Source organism: Ursus arctos, unplaced genomic scaffold (genome assembly GCF_023065955.2).
Source record: "Ursus arctos isolate Adak ecotype North America unplaced genomic scaffold, UrsArc2.0 scaffold_27, whole genome shotgun sequence".
NCBI lineage: Eukaryota > Metazoa > Chordata > Mammalia > Carnivora > Ursidae > Ursus > Ursus arctos.
In genome coordinates, this window is record NW_026622952.1 from 7,440,460 (window position 1) to 7,455,796 (window position 15,337).

General features: G+C 48.0%; 2 protein-coding genes across 2 annotated transcripts in view; one reads left to right on the forward strand and one right to left on the reverse strand.

The window, feature by feature from the left end:
- Positions 1 to 1,613: 1,613 nt before the first annotated feature.
- STAR (steroidogenic acute regulatory protein) lies at positions 1,614 to 6,890 on the forward strand. The gene is made up of 7 exons (XM_026508342.4): positions 1,614 to 1,707; positions 2,816 to 2,929; positions 3,259 to 3,386; positions 4,458 to 4,616; positions 4,763 to 4,947; positions 5,537 to 5,630; positions 6,110 to 6,890. Exons 1-7 carry the CDS (start codon positions 1,644 to 1,646, stop codon positions 6,221 to 6,223), a joined length of 858 nt encoding a protein of 285 aa, XP_026364127.1. The 5' UTR covers positions 1,614 to 1,643; the 3' UTR covers positions 6,224 to 6,890.
- Positions 6,891 to 9,082: 2,192 nt separating this feature from the next.
- ASH2L (ASH2 like, histone lysine methyltransferase complex subunit) overlaps positions 9,083 to 15,337 on the reverse strand; it is a 28,174-nt gene continuing 21,919 nt past the window's right edge. Inside the window, exons 13-16 of the mRNA XM_026508344.4 lie at positions 12,065 to 12,157; positions 10,747 to 10,845; positions 9,914 to 9,973; positions 9,083 to 9,819 (exon numbers count right to left, since the gene is read on the reverse strand). Of these exons, the coding sequence (XP_026364129.2) occupies positions 9,712 to 9,819; positions 9,914 to 9,973; positions 10,747 to 10,845; positions 12,065 to 12,157 (360 nt within the window). The 3' untranslated portion in view covers positions 9,083 to 9,711. The remainder of the gene's footprint in view (positions 9,820 to 9,913; positions 9,974 to 10,746; positions 10,846 to 12,064; positions 12,158 to 15,337) is intronic.

A 15,337-nucleotide genomic window follows, 5' to 3' on the forward strand; every position in this document is an offset into this window, starting at 1 on the left:
GGGGGGCGGGGGGCAAGTGGGCACGGCGCCCGCCTCAGGGAGAAACAGTCCCATGGAAGAGACAAGCAAACATACCAGAGCCATTATACAAATCGGGACCAAAGTGATGTCCCCCTCCCGTGGTAGTGACGATAACAGTGTGAGACAGAGGAACAAGCCATTCCAGAAGGTGAGGGTGGTCAAGGAAGGCTTCCCAGAGGAAGAGGGCCCACAGTGGGCCTCGAGAAATGGGCCAGGGCACCTCCAAGCAGCCACTGCTCAGAGAGGAGCCCAGGACAAGGGCCCCTGGATCGCTGGACCCTTCCCACTCCTCATGAGGGGTTGATGGCGGGGGGGGGGGGCGGGGGGGGTGGGACTCACTGGGTTCTGAGCTCTGGGCACCGGCCAGCTCTGAGCGGGTCCTATTCCTTTCACCCCTTCTGTAGTGACGGAGACAGCAGGAGCCAGTGGGGGTCTGCTACTGCTCCCCACTTTCTCAGCCTTCCCTCCCTGCCTCTGGGCAGTGGTGACAGGACACAGAACTCTCTCACAAGGAAGGCAGGCCCTGGGCCAGGGGCCACACTAGTGTGATTCTCTTGCCCCCTGATATTCTTGCCTGGTGAATCTAGCTTAAAAGCAACCCCAAGTTCAGTCTTTTTTTTTTAAAGATTTTATTTATTTATTTGACAGAGAGAGACAGCCAGCGAGAGAGGGAACACAAGCAGGGGGAGTGGGAGAGGAAGAAGCAGGGTCATAGCAGAGGAGCCTGATGTGGGGCTCGATCCCACAACGCCGGGATCACGCCCTGAGCCGAAGGCAGACGCTTAACCGCTGTGCCACCCAGGCGCCCCCCAAGTTCAGTCTTAAAGGGAAAAGATTTCATCAGAGACCGGGGCATTGCTTCTCGAAGAGTAGCGTGCAGTTCACAGGATACCTGCATGGCAACCACCTGGGAATTTTTTTTAGATAAAGTTTTAGAGCCTTAATCCTAGACCTGTTAAATCTAGAGTATCTGAGGCTGAGAGCCAGAAATCTATATTTTATTTATTTATTTTCAAGATTTTTATTTCTTTGTCAGAGAGAGCACAAGCAGGGGGAGCAGCAGAGGCAGAGGGAGAAGCAGGTACCCTGCTAGGCAGGGGAGCCCGATGCAGGGCTCGATCCCAGGACCCCGGGATCATGACCTGAGCCAAAGGCAGACACTTAACCGACTGAGCCACCCAGGCGCCCCAGAAATCTGCATTTTAAACAGCACCCCACATGCTGTTTGAAAACCCATGGGATGGTGTATGCTTTCTTCCAAACCGCCTGGACTTCAGCCGCTGCTGCTTCTCCCCCCTCCGTCCCCTGCTCCTTTCTGTGCGCCCGCCTCCACCAGGCTCCCCGCAAACCGCGGTGTGAGGCAATCCCTCTACCCTTGACCCCTTCCTTCGCGCAGGGAGTGATGGCTTTTTTTATCTCCGGATGCTGAAGTACAGCCTTCAGCCGGGGGCATTTAAGCAGCGGAGCACCCGGCCGGTCCGCGGCCACCGAGGCAGGACCCAGAGGCAGACCTTGACAGGCTCGGGGAAAGGGGGGAAGGAAGAAGCCACCCTTGAGAGCAGAGGCAACGGCTGCAGTGGCCTCAGCACTGCTCCCCTGCCTGTCCCCACTGCCTGGACACCATGCTTCTAGCCACATTCAAGCTGTGTGCTGGGAGCTCCTACAGACACGTGCGCAACATGAAGGGTGAGTTCCCGGGCCAGGGGGCGGCCCGCGCGGAGCCCCGGGCACTGCGGCAGTGTGGACATGCAGGGCTGGGGGCCGGGCCACTCAGGCGCTGACCCCACTTGGCCTCTTGTGGGGGGAGCCCGCACGAGTCTCTTCCCTTCTGGACCTCTCTTTTCCCATGTGAACAGTGGGGCTGGCTATGAAGATACCTGTGCCCCTTCTGGATTCTGTCACTTCTGCCCTTCTCTCCGGGGCTCCAATCTTTCTTGAGCTCTTCTGGCTTTGCCTGGATTGGCACCAAGGGTACCGGGAAAGACCGAGCCACAGGGCAGGGGTGGGAGGGAGCCTGGAGTCCAGCGGGCAGGGTTGGCAAGCCTGAGACATGGCGGGGGTGGAGGGGTTGCAGAGAAGAGCCAAGTGAAGAGAGAAAGTGGGTGCAGCTGGAAGTCTGGTTATCATTGTACAACAAGGAGGCAGAACCAGCTACCCAAGTCCGATTTTGTAGAGCTAATCAGGACCCAAGTTCATCTGAGTCAATCCGCTGTAGTCACTGAAGGGTACACAAACCAATCTAAAGTGCTTTCCGATTACACTGGGTGGAACTGGCTTCCATTTAGATGGAAGCCATGCTTGGAAGACCTGTACCAGCAGTGGGGCCGTTTTTGCTAGATCAGCAAGACTCCCCGTGCTCTGCCCCCAGGGCCCCCCCGGGGCCACGCTGAGCAGTTACTCCTGCAAAGGACCCCAGCTGCTGACAGCCACACAGACTACAGGGGATGGGGGTATTTACTCCTCCTCCTCCAGATTTTTTCTAGCTGAACTAAGCTTCTCTCTCTTTCGAGAAGGAAACTTCAGCGGGCTTCTGTACAGCCCCCGCCTCCAGGCAGGACTGGGCCTGGCTAGCCCAGATGGAAGGTGGACTCTGGGCCCAGGAGGCAGCCTGGCAGAGAGTAACGGCCCTGGACTGGGAGAGGACCGGGCTCTAGTTCGGGTCCCCACCAGGGATCCGTGTTCCTGAGCAAGTCACCTCCCTCTCCCAGGGTTTCCTCATCTGTGGCAAGATGAAGGCGTGCAATGGTCCCGCTCTAGGGGGATCTCTCATCCTAATTCCCTCCGCTCTCCGCAGGGCTGAGGCACCAAGCTGTGCTGGCCATCGGCCAGGAGCTGAACCGCAGGGCGCTGGGGGGCCCGACCCCAGGCGCGTGGATTAACCAGGTTCGGCGTCGGAGCTCTCTGCTTGGTAAGCGCTAAGGCTTCTGGGCTCGTGCCAGCGGCCCGGAGGCTCTGGGGTGTGGGGCGCCAGCTTGGGCGCGCTGCCCTGGCTCCGTCCCGCACCCCCGCCTCCCCCTAACCTACGCTGGCCTTTCTCACTCACTTTGAGGGGGTGGGACCGAGTGCCCCCAGGCCAGAGCCCCTGTCAGCAGTGTGTCTAACCTCGCCTGCAGGCCCGCCCTATGGCTTTGGTCTTGGCTCTTGAGAGGAATGAGCAGACCCAGATTGAAGGGATGGAGGCTGGGGGTGGGCAGGGAAACAGAAGCAAGCCCGGTCTCTCTTTGGCCCTGTATCCAGGCTCTCGGCTGGAAGACACCCTCTACAGCGACCAGGAGCTGGCCTACATCCGGCAGGGGGAGGAGGCCATGCAGAAGGCCCTGGGCATCCTCAGCAACCAGGAGGGCTGGAAGCAGGAGAACCAGCAGGTAAGCTGGGCCTGGAGGAACCCACGTTCCTCACTGTTCCACCGCCATCCTCAAGGCCTCAGAATTCCTGCCTCATGTAGCGAGTAGTTTCAATTCGAAAATTCTCCTTCCCAAGAACACCTCCTCAGATACTCCCTTTGCCCATCAAAGACATTCTGGGGACTCATGCTTGAGAAACGCTGTTCCTGGATCCTTCGCTACCCTCCAGACGCATTGTACACCCAGCCTGGCAGGGAGCATGCAGCGGGGGTTCTGCGTGCGTGAGAGGCCCTCAGCACCCGGGGTCAGAGGTGCTGGTGCCGGGGGCCCTCCCGCGGCTGAGCTGGTGGAGCTGACCCGGGCTCAGCCGCAACAGGGCTGGGCGAGAACACAGGGCCGCGGCCTTCTGGGTTTCCCGGCTCCTGAGCACCGCTCTGTGACTGGGAACCTGTAACAGGCGCATGTTTGAGGCCACAGGCTCTACTGAGACTCTGGTGGTTCTGCCTTCATCCAGAAGCTTCCATGCTGCCTAGTGCCCTCAGTTCGGGTAAACCCGTTCCTTCTCCAAGTTGAGTTAGCAGACTACTGGTTTGGGAGTTGGGAGATGTGGGATGTAGGCCCAGCAATGCCCTTAGGCTAAGGGTCTCCGGGCCTACAGCCTTCTGGCATAAACGGAGGTATTGGACTGAAAACACCTTTAAGCCCGCAGCCGACACCGTGTGTGATTAGCTGGTCGTAGACCAGACTTTCCCACTCCCGGGTTTGTCTCGCTCAGCAACTTTGCACTTCTGAGGTCAAGTGGGGTCCTTTTCAGGGGGGCCTACCCACACCCATCCACGCTTACCACCAAGAAGAAAGGGTCCAGGAGCGGGTAGGTCACCTCTCAGGCTTCGGCAGAGGTTCGAGGCTTGGGGCAGGAAAGAATACCAACTGTTTTAATCAGAAGGAATGGGAGGCTTCTTCGTGATTAGCTTAAGAGTTCTCTGTGCCGCTTCCCTTCCTGCCTTGCCTGCCTTGCCCGTCTATGTGCTCTAAGCCGAGGGAGAGTTTTCTCCAACCTTTATCCCGAAGCTCCTTTTTTCTCCCCGACAGACGAATGGGGACAAAGTGCTGAGTAAAGTGGTCCCAGATGTGGGCAAGGTATTCCGCCTGGAGGTGGTGGTGGACCAGCCCATGGAGAGGCTTTATGAAGAGCTCGTGGAACGCATGGAAGCAATGGGAGAGTGGAACCCGAATGTCAAGGAGATCAAGGTGAGGAGAGTCCGGGTGTGTGTGTGGGGGGCAGGAACCCACAGGAGCTGGGTCTGAAAGGTGCGCCATCAAGGCTGCAAGCTGTGGGTGGTGCCTTAGCCCCAGCACTGGCTGAGTCATGACTCTGGCTCCCTGTGGCCTGGTAGGTCCTGCAGAAGATTGGAAAAGACACCGTCATCACCCACGAGTTGGCTGCAGAAGCAGCAGGAAACCTGGTGGGGCCCCGGGACTTCGTGAGCGTGCGCTGTGCCAAGCGCCGAGGCTCCACCTGCGTGCTGGCTGGCATGGCCACACGCTTCGGGGAGATGCCCGAGCAGAAAGGTGTCATCAGGTAATACTGGCAATCGCTCCAAACGTCCCTTTCCTAACAGAGGCTCGTGGGCACGCACCGCCAAGTATGTGATGAAGCCTCAGCTCCAAGAAACCAGTCCTTGGTCCCACCTTCACCTTCCTTTTACACAGAAATACGGTTTTTCCATAGCAGGGAGGAAGCCAAGTTTGGCCCTACTTATTAGCCAGTGTGTCCTGACCTTCCCAGGAAGTTTAAGCACCTTAGTAATTTTCTAAAACATCAGGCAGGGCTGAGGTTTAGCTCGTATGCTCAGATACGACCGTACTGTTGATTAAAATGTCATCCACACCACTTAGAACACAGCTGCTAGCTCAGTTTCCCAGGGGCCCCAGCCACCGCCCTTGGCCCTTTCTCTGGCATCGGTAACTTAGACACCACAGGAGGCCCCCAGGCTCCAGCTCCAACCAGCATTTGTTCTGCTGAGATGGTAACCAGGCCAACCGTTAATATCACCCTTGGCAAAAAGTATTTGGAAAAGGCAAGGTAATAGGGAAGTGTGGCTAGTGTAACTGGTCAGCATAAAGACTTCTGCACGGTCCTCCTGACTAGACTTCTCTTCATTTGCCAGAGGGGAGCATGGTCCCACGTGCATGGTGCTCCGTCCCCTGGCTGAAAGTCCCTCAAAGACCAAACTCACCTGGCTGCTCAGCATTGACCTCAAGGTGAGGGGCACAAGACGGCTCAGTGGGTAGGCGGTGGGGAGGAAAACTGGCTCCTACCCTCCCACATTACCCCTCAAGGACCAGGAAAAATCCTCTTCCATATTGAGACAGATTGTTGGAGGGAAGAAGCTTGAGTAATGGCCTGCTATTCCATCAAGTCAAAAGCCTGTAACAGCCCCTCCCTTTTACCTCTTGTGTCAAACTTCAGCTCTGCAGTTACCAATTTGGAAAGAAGGAAACAGGCCTACAAGATCCGGTTGCTAACTCAGGGTCACACGGCTGGGAAGAGGGCAGCTCTGTGCTACTTACACTGTCAGGACAGGAGAGCAGTAACACAGTCCTCCTGGTCAACCCCAAGGTTGTGCCCATTAACAGAGCAGCAAAACCAAGCACTGAGCAACCCATGTTTGCGATAGGGTAGAGAGGTGTCCACAGTGGAACATCACCCACAAGATGACCAAATTCTTCTTCTACTCTAGGGATGGCTGCCAAAGACCATCATCAACCAGGTCTTATCCCAGACCCAGGTGGACTTTGCCAAGCACCTGCGCAGGCACATGGAGTCCAGCCCCGCTCCTGAAGCCAGGTGTTAAGGACCAGCCTGCTCGGGCCCACTGTCCCTGCTGCACTGGCCGGCGCGCTCATCAGCAAGATCCCTGCAAGAGGCCTACAAGGCTGTTTAAGAGCTTCATCGGGGGACTGCGCGATGGGGTGGGAGTGTATTTAGAGTAGGATACTGGGACTCAGATTGGCAAAATTTAAGACCAAGAAAACGGGGACGAGGCTTTTAAGACAGAGCTTTCTAATTTCATTCAATGACTAGCTGTGAAATGAAGGTTAAGGGCCAACGAATATCTGTAAAACTTCTGCGCCCTTACACATCTATTTAAGAGCATCTTTAAGATGGTACCAGCTGATACAGGGCGCAGAGGGCCTAAATGCGAGGGTTGGGACCTTACCCTTTACGGGCTCCTGAGCTCCATCCCTTGCAGGCAGCATGTGTGGACGCAGGAGGGCCTTACAAGAGGGACTCCAGCAACCCTCTGCTCCTCTACCAAGTAGGTAGCGAGCTGCGCCGACAACCAAGCAAATCCCCACAGCAGACACCTTCTAGAAATGCAGTGTTTTCTTGCTTGAAAACAATAGAAAACTAATGAATCCAGTTCTCCTCCTTCTTCCACGAGCACCAGTCAGAATAAAGAATCATTAACTGACACAAAAACTTCAGTCTGTACCTGTTTTAAAAATTCTATTCTTAAAAAAAAATCATTCCAGTAAATCGCAACTTCATGCTGAAGGAGTCCTGGACAAAGATTTTAACGAAACTAGATCCCCTGGCTCCTTAGAGGGAAAAGCTACTGGGCACGTAGGTCACTCAATTATTTAGAATCTGTTACCAGGATCTTTCATTAAGGGTTTAATTTCCATGATAAGCACAAGCCTAAATCAATTCTTAAAAGAACTCTAGAACCGGAGCAGACTGATGGGCACGGGAAGGGGATTATGACAGGATTTTTATTTACCTAATTAAAAGAGGACAGGATCAAATATGAGAGAATGAATGACAAAGTTGAACAGAAACAAATTTTATTATTTTCCCTGAAGTGAATGCTGTGACCTAAAAAGGGAACTGAATCTTTAGTTCAGAGCTGATTACATCAGCTTCCAGCTTGGTTCCGGGCTGTCACTTTCTCTGCCTTTACCAGGTCAGTGCTGCACAATTTCCAGAGGAGAGAGCTGGAAGAGATGCGCTATGGTGACAGCAAATTCCCCTTCCAAGATTCAGAGAATTTACGCTTGAAAAATACAAACTGGGATGGGATTACTTTGCTAACGTGTAAGGCAGGATGAAAAACCAACCATGACCACCTGAAGCTTCTCCATTCTGGTTCTAATAGCATTGATGATTTAAAGCGTTGGGAATACAGCTCTAGCTTCTTTATTAAAGGGCTGACTTCGCAGGAGTGGGAATGCTGGTATTTATTGAACTACTGAAATCTTACAGCTCAGAGAAGTATTTTCTACTATTTATTCTGATCATTTCTTAGAGTGGTCTATTTTTAGCATAGATCAAACTACTATTGGGGCACCTGGGGGGCTCCGTTGGTTAAGTGTCTTCCTTCAGCTCAGGTCACGATCCCAGGGTCCTGGGATCGAGCCCCGCATCAGGCTCCCTGCTCAGCAGGAGGCCTGCTTCTCCCTCTCCTGCTCCCCCTGGTTGTACTCTCTTTCCCTCTGTTAAATAAATTAAAAAAACCAAAAAACACAAAAAAACAAATTATTGTTTATCTACCTGGGAGCTTCAGAGTGAGAGGGGATAGTTGTAGAAGTATTTCTAGAACAGAATTATCATCCACTCCCAGCTAGGAGAAAATGACTACTTGGTTAAGGATGTGTGAAACAATACACACTCTGGTTTCAAAAAGAACAGGCGGAAAGCAGAAAAATGGGATTTTACCACATACCATAGTTTTGAGTTTCATTATAATTTGCCTTCTTCAAACCAAGCAAGTGTGTTCTTTGAGGGGACTGGGAGATATTTTCCCACTTGTTTAATTTTACATTGGAATCAAGGAAGTTGTCAGTGATGATCTGCTTACAAAAACCATCTTATAGAGGTCCACACAAAGAGTGGGTATCCTGTGAGCCCTTCAAATGAACCTTCACACACCCACACACGCGCACTTTGAATATGAAGTAAAACAGGTGAAATTACTTCTGTAACCTGGTTTCGGAAAATCTAACGTACAAAAATTGTATCATTTAAATGGACAGTGGGTGTACAAATAATGCGGTAATTTACATCACAAAGAATTTACCCTCAGCTTCCTCTGAAAAACACTACCCTCATTCTCTCAGAGTTCTTCAAACTCTGGTCATCCAGCTTCATAACCTAGTCTGCCCTTTAAGACCAGCCACGAATGAACAGGTGTCCACTGGTGACAGACTGGGTCTTTGGCCTACGATCATACTGACTCTGTCATCTGAAGAGATGCAGAATGGCAGAACAAACCGCCTGCACGGCTTGTTACGAGACAAATATAAAAAGCTCCTGTGTTAAGACACCAATAGTCACTCGAGATTTGGGAAATTTCTTTCTTCCTTTTTTTTTTTTTTTTAAGATTTTGTTTATTTATTTGATATATATAGAGAGAATATCCCAACCATGAGATCACGAGCTGAAATCAAGAGTCGGCCACTTAAGTGACTGAGCCACCCAGGCGCACCCCACGAACCCTTCTGAACTCTTGTTCACCTCCTCGAGAGTCCGATTTGACAGCATAAAGACTGTGGTTGAGTTGGCTGGAAAGAATGGAAGCAAGAGAAGAGGGTTTGGGATAGAGTCAGAAAGTGCCTGTCTCCCCCAGTTCCGGCTACCCTTCCTCAGACTGTCCACCTTGCTACCCCTGTCCCAAGAGGAACCCAACGTAGAAGGGAAGCAAAGTGCCACACACGCTTGAAGACAAGTTTTATTTGGGAAGAATTTCTAATTGTTAAAGCTGCAAGCAAGTTCTTTTTACAATTACAGTTCTAGAGATCTAGTAGTTTCAGAGACCCCAGTGTTCAAAAATATTTCAAAATGAATAAAAACCCACACCAAAAGGAAAGACCTTTTAGATCTGGAATGTACAGCCATTGATTTTAGCTGTTCTCAGAAACAGGCCTATTACTTCCTTGGAAATCAGATGGGATGAAGGCAATGCCACAAAAAGAAATGTCTTTAAATAAGTTAGCTACTTGGACAAGATCATTCACTCCGTAGAAAATTCAGTAAGGTATCAAGTCCCAGCTGGTGGGATACATGGTACAGCACCAGTTTCACAGGGAGCGCGTGGGATCCTAGGGTCAGCAGTGGTTGGCATATGGCACACAAAACAGAAGCAGCCACCAAAAGTGGGGAAAGTGCTGAAGGGCAGGGAGTGTCTCCCAGTCTCACCCACACGTTTAACTTGCTAACAGCCAAGGCTACGTTCTGCAGTGTCTTTGGGAGAACGTTTGCAACAGGTACAAAACAAAAACAGGCCCCCCTCCCCAATTTATTCCCCAGAAAGTCCACGTCTGCAAAGAAAGAGGGACCTGGTCAGGGTTCCCATGGCGGACTCCGCCTGCCATCCACCTCTGTTTCCACATGATACAAGACATCAGCCAGAGTATGTTCTACCACAGCGCCCCAGCCCATGTCACTCATCTGTGGGAGGAACAAGAAACAGGAATGAGGCGCCGAGAACAGCTACAACAGGAAGCGGCAGAGACACTGAGGGTGCACCGTGGCCATTACTCACAGGGCGGTAAGTGAGATCCTTTGGAGGATACTTGAAGCAAGGTCCAAAGTTAATGGAAACCTGGGACAGTTCCATTCAAGCAGACATGAAAACACAGAAGAGAGTGAAAAAGTTTAACGGGACATGGCAACTTTTTAAACGTAGCTATGACATTCAGGGTGTAAGTGGAACAAGAAACAGATTAACATTGCTAAAAGTGGCCAACACCCTAACATCCATCAAAATTTAGGTAAATAAAATAGACTTTTGTTGACTTCTGTTTATAACCAAAAGATTTCCTTATTCTACTTAAATGGTGGTTACCTACAGACTAAAAATACGTGGGAACTATCAGACATTACCTTTTCAAACCACTTAAAACAACAACAAAACCTAACAGGATCTCATGAGAGTCTCCTTCATACTGGATCATATTAAACACACACACACACACACACACACACACACACACACACACACGAAAACCCACACTATGAAGTAACCAAGAGTTACTAACCAATGGCGGTGGGTTATCATGACCTGTACCACCAAGTTGACTTACGCATGTATAAACTTCATATGCTTTACACTGAACAAGAACACTGACCACGCAGTACATTCAAAGGAAAAGTATGGGGCACGCTAACTGCACAGTCTTTTATCTAGCCAAGCAAATACCTCCTAAGACACCCAACCGTTTATGGAACCAACAGTACCAACAGTAGGAACACATTCCCATCACACTCTTGGGCTACTCAGACTTCTTTCTGGAACTCACATCAATGGCTCTTCCAACACAACCATTCACCTATTCCCCTCAAGTCCTGTTCACAGGACGAACAGATGATACATACCGTGCAACTCTTATACAGCGAGATGGCCGGAAAATACACCCCCTCAAAAATATCTTTGTAGGCCACACCTTGATTGACACCGTTTTTATAAAATATTATCTGAAACAAAAACCGTGGTTTTACTTCAGAAATTTGCAACAGAACAAACAGACTGAAAAAGAACTCCCCTGGAGAACCCTTTAGCAGTGCTGTCCCCATGCCAACAAGGTCCTCCGAGGACAGCACATAGCTTGGGTAGCTACGGCATGTCTTATAGCTACAGGGCTTCAGATTTTCAGAGCACGCGTCTAGTCACTCTTCAGGTTTATTGGCTTTCTGAATTCCTATTTATACCAACCTGTTCTCCTATTACTCGTTACACTGTATTTATAAAAACGAATTTGGTCTTCCACCCATTCTTTAGAACCACACCCTTGTAAGCTTATCTATCTGTCCCCCCCCTTGCATCAGATTCTCACTTCCGTATTTCCCTTTTGAAAATCTCTTCAGATGTTCTATGTTTCTGAATCCTCATTTTCTTTGTCCTTTCTCTTTCGAAATTATTCTGGATATTCTCTCTCAACCACTATCTATGGACTTCAGAAAAGGCTCTTCTTTCTGAAGTAACTTTCTCTGCCTGTTTCTCCCAGCAAGAGCAATGTGCTCCCAGGCTGAATTATCTAGCTGTATGATCCTTAGATCTATTAACTGTTTCCCTTTACTTTTTCTCCCTAAAAACAACTGGAACCCTACTTTATTTTCTCCTACATTCGCTTCTATTACTGTCCCAGGTTGCTTCACAAAATTGTTATGGAAAAATGTCTCCAGCTCTAAATTTTCCTCCACCCCTTCTCCTTCTATTCTCGGCCCCTGTGGCTGGTCCAGTCATGCCAGCCTTTATTTATGCGAGGACTTTGGGCAGATGTTCCATCGACCTTGGAACAGGAAGCAGGGAAAGTTCTAGAAGACACTGAATGCACCATGACAGCTCCTGCTGCCTCTGGGTCACACAGCAAGATCCTCTCCTATTCCAGTGTTCCTCCCTCTGTACTTGATCCTTCCTCTGAGAAGAATAAATATCTCTGACTCGCTTCCTCAATCGCTTGTGGAGTTCCTCAGCAGGCTGCTGTTTTTACCCTTTTCTCTGTAGACTGTTCCTAAAAGAACGTCGATGAGCCCTCTTAGAACAGCGGCACAGGAAGAGCACAAACACAGCAGGCAGGAGAGCGAGCTCGCTCTGCTGCCCCCTTGGGCCTCATTTTCCTCACTCTTATAATCAGGAGGTTGGTCCCAACCTTCAAAGTCTTCTAGTTCTGACATTTTTATGACCATGACTCACCTCACTATGGGGAGTCTGCTTTAGGCTCTTCTCTGCTTTATCCACAAAGTCTTTTTCCTCAAAATACAAGTAACTCTTGAACTTTATCAAAGCCTTGAAAACCAAGAAAGAAAGGGAAAAAAGGAACATTGAAGCATCAGCTACATCATCATGAAATTAAAAAAAAAAAAAAAAAAAAAAAAAAAGCCAGATTCACACAAATAGCATGTAGTCCTTATGTTTTGCAACAGAAATTAAAAATTTATGCAGGGTTAGGGGCGCCTGGGTAGCGCAGTCGTTAAGCGTCTGCCTTCGGCTCAGGGCGTGATCCCGGCGTTATGGGATCGAGCCCCACATCGGGCTCCTCCGCTATGAGCCTGCTTCTTCCTCTCCCACTCCCCTGCTGTGTTCCCTCTCTCGCTGGCTGTCTGTCACATAAATAAAATCTTTAAAAAAAAAAAATCTATGCAGGGTTAGCTTTGCTAGATTTTAAACAACTATGTACTTCTTGAAAAGTACCAGATGGCACACATTTGTTTAACATTTTCAAAAAAAGGTCTTTACTAAGATTTGTGAGGAAACACACACATACACACTTTCACCACAACAAAAACACCCATTAAACTAAAATTAATTCATAGTTGTTCCCCCCCCAACAGTCTCAGTGAAAGAAATAACAAGTTTACTGAGCCTAAAATCTCCTATTCTAGAAAAACATTTTTTGAGGGCTACTTCCTTTCACCCTAGTTCCCTACCTGCTTCTCCTATAGGTGGTCTCCGGGTCACCTCTTCCTTGCCAGTTCCCAAAAACCTAACTATTCACTCCCAGGGAAATAGATGGTATTGATTTTTAAAAATTTGAATCTCTTAGCACATACATACATTAAACACAGGAGAAAAAAAAATTTAAGTGATCTACCAGAACACAAAATGAAGAGTATCTCCCCCTCTCTCACCATGTCCCTCAACACTCAAGTTTCCCGTTCCCAAAAGCAATCTCTGTTTGTGTCCTTGTATATCCTTCTAGAAAGTCTAGGCATTTATTAATAGGTTCAAAATTAAACACACACACACACACACACACACACACACACAGACAAAAGCCCACACCAGACAAAAACACAAAGAAAGAAGCAAAAGGACTGACACTACCCAATTTAAAGACTTACTCTAAAGGTACGCTACAGTAATCAAGACGGTGGGGTATGGCATGAAGGTCAGCGAAGAGATCAATGGAACAGAGAGCCCCAAAACAAACTCTACTTTCTACTTACAAAATCATCTGATTTTCACAAAGGGCACCAAAGAAATGAGGGTAGTTTTCAAAAACTGGTGCTAGAATAATTGGACACCCATCGATATGTTAAGAAAAAATTAACTTTGATCCCTACTTCACACCATACACAAAAAGTAATTCAAGGTAGATCAGAGACCTAAAAGCAAAAACTAACACCGTGTTTTCCTTTGAACATGAAGAATATCTTCATGAGTGGAACGTAGGCAAAGAATGATTAACTCACAGAAAGCAATATACCTGTAAAAGAAAAATTTGATAGATTTCATAAAAATTAAAAACTTCATCAGGAGACACCATTAAGAAATAAACAAGTCACAGACTAGGAGAAAAAAAAAATGTATTTTTTAAGTAGGCTCCATGCCCAGGCCAATGCAGGGCTTGAACTCACAATCCTGAGATCAAGACCTGAGCTGAGATCAAGAGTCAGATGCTTAACCAACTAGGCCACCCAGTGCCCCCCCAAATTTTTTTAAAAAAGCCACTTCTAGGGCCACCTGGGTGGCTCAGTCAGTGAAGCATCTGCCTTCGGCTCAGGTCATGATCCCGGGTCCTGGGATCGAGCCCCACACCAGGGAGCCTGCTCCTCCTTCTCCTCCCCACCCGTGCTCTCGCGCGCTCTCTCTCAAACTCTTAAAAAAATAAAAAATTTAAAAAAAGCCACTTTTAACCAGAACTGTAATCCAGTATATACAAAAAACTTCTATAACTCAATAAAAAGAGAACCTGATTTTTTAAAAGGTAAATATTTGAAAAGAAACTTTACAAAAGAAAATAGATGAATGGCTATTCAGCACATCAAAGAAATGCTAATTTAAACCACACTGGGACACTACTAAGAGCCCACCAAAATGGCTAAAATTCAGTTGACAGACAACAAATGCTGACAAGAACGTGAAGCAACTACAATTATCATACATCGTAGCTGGGAGTGGAGTCTGGCAACTGCTTCTAAAAATAAATATATATTACTTTATTACCCAGTAATTGCATTTCTAGGTGCTGACCCAAAAGAAACAAAAACACGTTTACAAAAACATTTGTACAAGAAAGTTCACATCACCTTTATTCCTAATAGCCCCAAACTTTAAATAGCCCAAGTGTCCATCCCACAGGAAAATGGAGTCACCTGATCTAGTAATTCCTTTACTGGGTATTTGCCCAAAGAATAAAAAACACTAATTCAAAAAGATACATGCATCCCTATGTTTATTTAGTGTTATTTCCAACAGCCAAATTATGGTAGTAACTCAACTGTCCATCTACAGATGAATGAACGGGTAAAGATGTGGAGAATACACCATGGGCGATTACTCAGCCATAAAAAAGAACAAAATCTTGCCATTTGCAACAACATGGATAGAGCTAGACAGTACAATGCGCTAAGTGAAATAAGTGACTCAGAGAAAGAAAATACCATATGATTTCACTCATATGTGGAATTTAAGAAACACAACAAAGAAAAAAAAAGAGACAAAAAAACAGACTCAACGACAGAGAACAAACTGGTGGTTACCATAGGGGAGGTGAGTAGAGGGATGCGTGAAATATGTGAAGGGGATTAAAAGCACACTTATCATGAGCACTGAGTGATACACGGAATCGCTGAATTACTTTATCACACACCTGAAACAAGTATAACACCGTATGTTATTTATACTGGAATGTAAAAATACTTTAAAAATAGGAAAGTGGATAAATATACTGTGGTGTATTCATTCATACACCGGGATACTACTCTACAATAAAAGGAAACAGGCTACAGATACACCCAAAAACATAAATGAATCTCAAAAACATTATGCCAAACAACAGAAGCCAGATACGAAGACGACATAGTACATGGTTCCATTTACTTACGTATAAGAACAAACAAAACTAACGGAATAAAATTACTGTAGGGAAAAATACTTTCAAGACAGTGGTTGGCTCTGTAGGGATGGGAGTTGAGACTGATTGGGAAAGAGCATGAGGTACTTCTTGGGGTGGTAAGATTCTAA

Bases quoted from the DNA above. Each gene is read 5' to 3' on its own strand.
- STAR (XM_026508342.4), top strand. From the start codon at position 1,644: ATGCTTCTAGCCACATTCAAGCTGTGTGCTGGGAGCTCCTACAGACAC. The intron at 3,387-4,457 runs GTAAGCTGGGCC...TCTCCCCGACAG, and splicing joins GGAAGCAGGAGAACCAGCAG to ACGAATGGGGACAAAGTGCT. The intron at 4,617-4,762 runs GTGAGGAGAGTC...GTGGCCTGGTAG, and splicing joins CGAATGTCAAGGAGATCAAG to GTCCTGCAGAAGATTGGAAA.